General features: G+C 48.0%; 1 protein-coding gene across 1 annotated transcript in view; it reads left to right on the top strand.

Moving 5' to 3' along the window:
- The first annotated feature begins 439 nt into the window (after window positions 1-439).
- WBP1 (WW domain binding protein 1) overlaps window positions 440-8,031 on the top strand; it is a 37,806-nt gene continuing 30,214 nt past the window's right edge. The window contains exon 1 of the mRNA XM_085642913.1: window positions 440-720. Within this exon, the coding sequence (XP_085499039.1) occupies window positions 631-720 (90 nt within the window). The 5' untranslated portion in view covers window positions 440-630. The remainder of the gene's footprint in view (window positions 721-8,031) is intronic.

Raw genomic sequence — 8,031 nt, 5'->3', positions numbered from 1 at the left:
CAGTGGGTATGGTGAGATTACGCGAAGACATGCCCCTCTCCAAGATGGCGGTGCACGTGACAGACAAGGTCACGGACTCGGCGGTTTGTCTCTCTTTTATGTCTATCAGAACAAACAAGTTTCCCATGTCCTTCTTGTTACTGGGGGGAAGTCCAGGCAGTGAGGGGTATTGAGTCACGTTGGGCGGGATATGTTTCCATTGTTCGCCTCTCATTGGGTAGTTTTTTGTCGAAAACAAGCGTTCTGGGTCTTGATTGGCTGCTGAGACGTCGGCTATCGTGGAACGGCGTGCCCCGCGGGGCTCTTTGTCTACCCTGTTGTTTTAGAGAAGTCTTTGGTGAGGTGGAAGGGTGGGCCCACGAGGCAGGCGATTGGTGAACAGTGAGTGCATGGGCGTGCCTCTTAGCAGCGTCCCAGGTGATTGGCGGAGGCCCCTGTCAGTGTGACCTCCGCAGCGTGCGCTGATTGGCTGCGCGGTGGCAGGGAGCACTGCTGCTGGCCGGCGGGTGATGGCGGCAGCGGCAGGGTCGGCAGCGGCGGCGAAAGCCCTGGCGGATCCGGCCCGGGGGGAGCCGGGCATGTCTGGAGGCAGAGCGGAGGGCCGGCGGGGTGGCCTGTAGACACGGAGGGATGGAGCGGGCCTGGCTGAGCCACGGGAACAGCAGCACGGACCGGCCGGCGGGGGAGGAGACCTGGGCGGCCCGGCAGCGCCAGCTGCAGGTGAGGAGGCGACATAGCGGGCTATCGCGATACACCGCGACATGACCCTCGGAAGAGTACAGTGGCGGAGAGCAAACGCACTGGATAGTTGAGGGCTCGGTGAACAGGAGAGAGAGGAGTGTAAATGCACACTCAAGGAAGAGGGGGGACGGGTACCCCAGGAACTGGGGCAAAAAAACCGGGGGGTGATTTATGTACCCCAGGAGAAGAGACGGTCAATATACACTCAAGGAAAGAGGAGGTACGTGCGCCCCAGGATCGGGAGCAAATAAATCGGGGGCAGGCTGATAAATATACCCCAGGAGAAGGCCGGTGTCTATGTACCCTAAGAGAAGATCAGGGCAAATATACCTCAGAAAGACAGCGGGAGGGGGGTCAGTATACTCCTAGGAGAAGAGAGGGGGACTCGGGGTACCATAGGCAGACGAGAGGGGGGGGGGTCAGTGTACCCTTAGGAGAAGAGAGAGGGGGGCAGTGTACCCCTAGGAGAAGGGGGGGGGGTGAGTTTACCCCTAGGAGAAGTGCGGGGGTCGGTGTACCCCTAGGAGAAGAGGGGGGGTCGGGGTACCATAGGGAGACGAGAGGTGGGGAAGTCAGTGTACCCTTAGGAGAAGAGAGAGGGGGTCGGGGTTACCCTAGGGACGAGAGAGAGGGGGGCAGTGTGCCCTTAGTAGAAGGGAGGGGTGGATAGACACTCAGAAAAGGAGGTGGTAAATATACCCCAGGAGAAGAGGGTGTTAATAAATCAGAGAGAGAAGAATGATTGACACCGGGTTAAATATCCCCTAGATCCGGATGTCTATAAACACTCCACGTTGGAAGGGGCTACTTAGGGAATCAGTGTTTGACAGATATGCAGTAGGGACGAGAATAGTGGGAGTAAATATACCCAGGGAACGAGGCAAAGTAAACCTACCCCATGGATAGCTGAAGAGTGGGCTTTATATACAACAGAGACAATGAGGCAGATCTGCCCTTGAGAATAGAGTGGTGAGGTGTATAGTATCACCGCATCGAATCATACTGTTCTGGGGGATAACCCCCCCTGGAAGAGGCAGATCAATAAACTCTAGGTCGGGGAACCAGCGACAGATCCCCTATGCAGAGAAAGGGGAGTGATCTCACTGCAGGCAGTGAACGATGGGAATCTCGCCCTAGGCAGGGGTGAGATTCATATACGAAAGCGATGGGGGCAGGATACTTAAAACCTGGTGAGGTTCGTATATACTTCCCAGAGATTTACAACCTCCGATTTGTCGCAGGCATTGATCTCTCCTTTCCCACTTGCATCCTCTGGTGAGATTTCACCTTCTTTGTCCACGCCTTCTTTGGGGCATACGCCTAGGGAGAGGAGATTCGGTAAATCAAGTGTGTGCTGAGGGAGTAACGTTTACTACAGGAATATAGGAGCGGGAATGGAAACTTGCCCCACAGTATGCCGCAGCAGCGCTGAGTATACTCGTGCGCTAATGTTTCACGAGTGTGTAACTGTAATAGTACAGATGGGTTCAGTCTTTTGTGAGTGGGACACCACAACAGCGGGGGCAGAGTATTTCGTATTCTTTGGCTAGTGCTTGGAGTAGCCGGAGAGAGGGAATACAGTAGATTTGTGTTTGAGCGCACAGTGGGGGCAGGGAGAGGAGTACATGTATTCCAATGAGTAGGGGCCTGTATCTCCTAATTGGGTATAGGCTCTGCACAGCACCTGGGCTCGTGCAAGCGTCCCGGACTCTAATGCGAAGACTTGTTTTTGTGAGTATACATTATTTGCTTCGACAATTGACCAGGCTTGAAGCTAGATTACGCAATGTGACCTCAAAAGGGAGGCTGTACAGAATGGTGCCGCATGTTTTTGTACTTTTTACTTTACATCTGAGAACATTCTTGACTTCATGGTAGATGTCTGGCTCTTAGTTTAAGTTCCTTTAAGCCACCAAGGGTTTTAAGAGCGATATATAACAGAACCTTTGTACATTTCATGGTTATGGATCTTGATACTGTGTATATATGATAGATCCTTGCTGCAGTTCCCGTGTGAAACCTTCGCTGCAATAGGTTGCCTCAGTGGGAAACGCCCATTAGGATCTATAAATACAGGCATAAATTAGGGTGTGGGGAGTGGTACAGGGTGCTCAAGGTAATTTTTGGGGTGGGTAAGGGCATAGGTTGGTACAGGTATTTTTTCAGGGTGTAGGGCTGGGCTATAGGGTGAGACGGTAATTTTAGGGTTGGGTAAAGGTATTGAGTGGTAAGGGTTATTTTAGGGTTTAGGGGCAGGTAAGGGTATTGAGTGTTAGAGTGCTTTTTGGCGTTTAGTGGTGGGTAGGGACAGGGTGCTAAGCCTACCATTAGGGGACAATAAGGGTATTAAAGGTAATGTAATGAAGGTGGGTGTGGGGGGCAGGTTCCACCTCCGAACAAGTGGAAAAAGAATTGAAAAATATATTGTTTCAATTAACTATACGTAAAGGCGTGTGCGTGGTAAATGCATGAAATGTAAAGTCCTACATTTTGCCTCAATGACATTGGAATGTAATGTTTTGATTAACCAAAAAAATCACTATTTTTGTGGCAAATAGCGTATATTTTGCACATGTGGTAAATTAATTTGACCCAAGGGTAGTTGAAACGAACAGCCTTTAAAATGGGACAGCATCACCATTGTGTAACAAACCACTGGCATGAGGTTGGACGCAAACTAGATTTCCTATTTAGTCTGGAAGCAGCAATTTGTTGACCGTTCTCTCCTGGTACGGGCAGATGACCTAGTTCAGTCTATCGTTGGTGGCCATGCGTTGGCTGAAGCCACCCTGAAATGTTTCCCTCAAGCCTGTCCTTGCCTCTGTTGGAGGCTAACGTGCTGGATGGCGTTAACTAGATGACTGGAACATCCTTAATAAGTTGTAGTGCACCGAGGTTTAGTTAAAATCTTGAAAGCTACCTCCAAGCGGAGCCTGAAGAAGACAACACTACAGTTCAAGAAAGACATGGCAGTGTTTATTCCTGTGTAAAAAGTAGACTGCCTCACAAAAAAATGTGTTCTGTTTTCTTCAGAGAATAGTTAGCGCCCAGAATAGTTAAGGAAGTATTTACAGGAGTCCAAGAAGTGTTGAACCACTATACACCCCAAGAACACGATTTCTGCCAAGAATTGGCATGTTGTTCTCATGCAAAATTCATCCAAAATGCATCCAACCATACTGTAACAATACTTTTGGGGTTCATATCTTTGTCTTTTTGATAGCCATTTTTATTGGGGAACTGATAATTGTCTTCTTTGTTTCTTTAGTAAACAGATGCCTCTACAATCACTTCTTTAAATTAAATGTATCCATGCTCAATCACCTCCCTGTTAAACAACGTGCCATATATTGACCCCTTTGTGACAGCTGCTCAAGTCTCAGTGCAGGCCTCGTTTCCAGCTATTGCAGTCAAGGTTTACTCACCTTTGTACAAAAAGCCCATGCTTTGCTCATGACTTTCATCATCTCGTGTGAGCTCGTATTTGTTGACCATTGCAGTGATCGAAAGAAGGATTCCATTGGTTGTTACCCTGACCCACTTAGGGCGAAATCTCACCTGATGTTTGTGGAAAATGCCCTGGCATCCCAAAGCAATGACTACAAATGATGGGGCACCCTTGAACATGCATGAAACACACACCACCAGTGTAGACAATGTAACTGAGCGTTGAAGAAAAGACACTGCTTCATTCAGTAGGGGTGTTACACCTTTCCTACATAAGGAAGGAGTAGAGAAACAGAAAGTGGCTATTGCACGCAACTCTATTTTCATAGAAAAAATAAAACTCCAAAGCAGTTAGACCTGTTCTATGTGGCCTCACATTTAGAATTGCTGCCTTGTGGATGTGTGCATGCTAGCCCTTAACCGCCCATCATTTGCCCCTAATGAAACTGTGAGAGGTCCAAACTACAATGCATGAGGTCAGCTCTGCTGATCCCAAGTCTCCAGCTCAACTGGAGTCCGGAGAAGAACTGCTTACTTTTAGAGGTCAGGGCAATGCCTGCGCTTCTGCCCTCTGGCATATTTGGCCACATTATCCTTGTTACCCATCTAAATCCTGGTCAACAGTAGTTCTGCACTAAATTGTTTGACTTCATCATACTTCTACTTTTGCAAATGGCCTTCATTTCTTTCAAAAACACGTGTAGCACACCACAGATCAGTATGATCTGCACTTAGAAGAGTGATTTGACGTGTACTGAAGGCAACCCCCTTCATGCAGATTTGGATGAACAGTACCATCTCTGCTCCAATACCTAGGACACAGATATTTTACTTCGTTTAGGTCTTCGTTGACTTGGGCCCCACCTCCATTTTAATTGTTCTGCATGCCTCATCTTTTAAGCAGACGATCACCTAGTAATAGGCGTCTTGAAGAAAACTTATCACATAGGTGGCTTTCCACCACCTGAAGCTACAGTGGGGATCTCTAGTTCCCACAGTATCTCATTGATGGTCCTAGTGGTCCTGTTTCAGGAATTGCAGTGGTCCTTTCCCTGGGCTCCCAGACAAACATCATACATTGGTGCAGATAAAAAACCGTTCTGCCCTCCTCATATTTAGCTAGCAAGTTATGGCGCTTCTCCCCAGCTTTAGTCTCTCCATTGGGTTAAAACATGTATTGCTTTGAAGTGTAGACTATGACCCACAAAATTCTTTACGGCCGTGGCCCAGCCAACCCCTGAACCAGGCTACTGTATTTCTCCCAGCCAACCGGATGTCTAATACCTGCTTCCCAGAGCCTGCTACACCTGCCAATGTACAGGTGCTTTAGTGGGCATTATATGAATTTCCCAAGGTTCCTCTGTTTGGAACTTCATTTTGCCAACATTTTATTCTGAATTGGATCATTGAAGTTCAGAATAGAGCTGACGACGACATGTTCATCTTCATGGGACGAAGCCCTTTTGGATCGGTAGAATCCTTCACTGGCCTCTATCGCGCAAGAGGCTGCGAAGTATCAGTTTGCTACAAAATAGTCCAATCGTAAAAATACAGGAATTGAAATCTGGATGAACACTACTATATTCCACTTAAATAAAAAATATCATGGAGCGCGAGATGATGATTATCAAAACAGCGCTCTCGTTGCTCGATTTCTCTTTAAACTGCCCACGCAGAAGGTTATTGGTGTCAGATTGTGTCTCCTAAACAGCACCATGCTCAAGGCATTTGATACTTTCTACTGGAGGCACTTATTATTTTTCCATTTATATGCAGTTCAGATTCCCCTTGCAAGGCCTAAATCACTTTGGGATTGGATGAGTAAGTATCTACGTCGTTTGTTTATCGCGGTTGCAAGGGTGTTGGTTGTGGGCTTAGTGTTAAAGACATGTTTAGTTGCTGTGCCTGAGGAATGTACTGTTGCATGGATAGCTCGGTGGACAATGCAGAGAGACCATTGAAAGACCATCTACCCGCAGAGCTCTAGTGCAGGGACCAGAAGGCAGTGGTCTTGCCTGCTTATGCTTGGCTGCAGAATTCCAGATCCAGTGTAATGTGCAGATTAGATGCCTCAGAGACATTTGGTGTAGTCGCGGTGTGCCAGGGTTGTAGGAGCCAGACCCATGTGGGTTTGTCTCTGGTGACGGAATATAGACATATAGACTAACAATACTCTCAGAACAGATGCATTGCAGAAGTCGTGTTGTATATCTAGACTTGGGCTCTAAGATTTTTTAAAAAGGGCAATCAACATATAAACTGGACCAAAATTTTACATCAACGAAGGGCCTTACAGTTACTTAATTGACAGTGCTCACCAACATAGAAATCACAGACACGTTGGACTAAGTAGAGTTCAATTCCAATTTTACATAGTATCATCTGTTTTAACTAGTCCCCTTTTGCTAGTGACTGCTAACTAATTCAGCACTGAAATAACTGAATACTCTCCTTTCTTTGCTAGGATGTGCTAAGCTTGCAGAAACTTGCCAGGGCAGGTGAGAGTAAAAACCACAGCGTCTTGGATCAGCCTGGTCGTTCTTGCTTTGCCTACCTACAGTCAGCAGTGTATGCTCTGCCTCCTTTTGCATTAGGTCGGGTCTTGCAGGGCGCATGAAAATGCTACAAACACAAGACTTCAGACGTGAACAGGAGCTCGGCATGTCTGAGCATATAGGGGTGCTACAGCCCAGAGTCTTTCACTGCAAAGAAAGGATGGACACATGAGACACCATGCACTGAGGTCGGGCATAGGCAAGGCCACACGAATGTGCTCGCTGGCCAGGGATGTCCCCAAATTAACAAAGACCATAGAAAGTACTACCATATTATGGTTCAATCAGCAATTCCTGCCGAGGAGGAACGGAACGTAGTCCAATCATGCTGACACCATCTTTGGCAATTGGAGTAAAACTATCCTGAGGCAGCAGTCATACAGAGTTGCATTCGATGCTTTCAGTTAGCGCAGTCTTGCTGTTGAGCAACTGAAAGCATGTCCATACAACCATCTCAATCTTGAATATTGTACCAAGGCAACAACAAACACGCAGTGGACGTATTTGTACTTGCACATTGGTGTAGCCTTTCTACCCCCCCCCCCCCCCCCCCCCCCCGACCCAAATGAAATTAGGACCAGTGCGTTTCTTCTAAGACTTGATCTGAGTGGTTGATGTAAGGTCAACGGGTCCCCCTTTATATTTTTGTTTGAAAGCTGCTTGTCCCATCTTCTTTTAGTCGGTAGCCCAGACTGCAACTGGAAGCCACCTAGTTTGTATCTGCGTCCAGTTCATGTCACCTCTTTTCTCTTCCCTTGATCCTCCTTCCTCTAACACCTGATTGCTTGAGGTGGAGAGTCGGTGTTCCAGGTCTTTCGCTGCGAGGTAGGAGAAGGATCTGCCCCCATCCGTGGTCTTGTGGATTTGTAGGGCGGTAGCCAGGGCCTGTTGGGTTGAGTGGAGGTCTGTGGTGGGTGCGTGGAATGCGAGGCGGTGGTTGAGGTATGCAGGTGCCGCGTTGTGTGGGGCTTTGTAGACATGTATGAGGAGTTTGAAGGTGATTCTTTTGTTGTTTGGGAGCCATTGGAGGTCTCTCAGGTGGCTGGTGATGTGGGGGATATTGAGGATGAGTCTGGCGGAGGCGTTCTGAATTTTCTGCAGTTTCTTGAGTTTCTGGGTGATGCCAGCATAGAGTGCATTTCCGTAGTCATTTGCTGGTGAAGAGTGCTTGGGTGATCGTCTTTCTGGACTCGGTGGGGATCCACTTGAAGATCTTACGGAGCAGGCGTAGCGTGTGGAAGCAGGAGGAGACGACATTGATCTGGCAGTTCATGGTGAGCGAGAAGTC

The sequence above is a fragment of the Triturus cristatus genome, chromosome 2_2, assembly GCF_964204655.1.
Source record: "Triturus cristatus chromosome 2_2, aTriCri1.1, whole genome shotgun sequence".
Taxonomy (NCBI): Eukaryota; Metazoa; Chordata; class Amphibia; order Caudata; family Salamandridae; genus Triturus; species Triturus cristatus.
The sequence above is the reverse complement of the archived record's forward strand: the minus strand, read 5'-3'. Positions and strand labels throughout refer to the sequence as shown.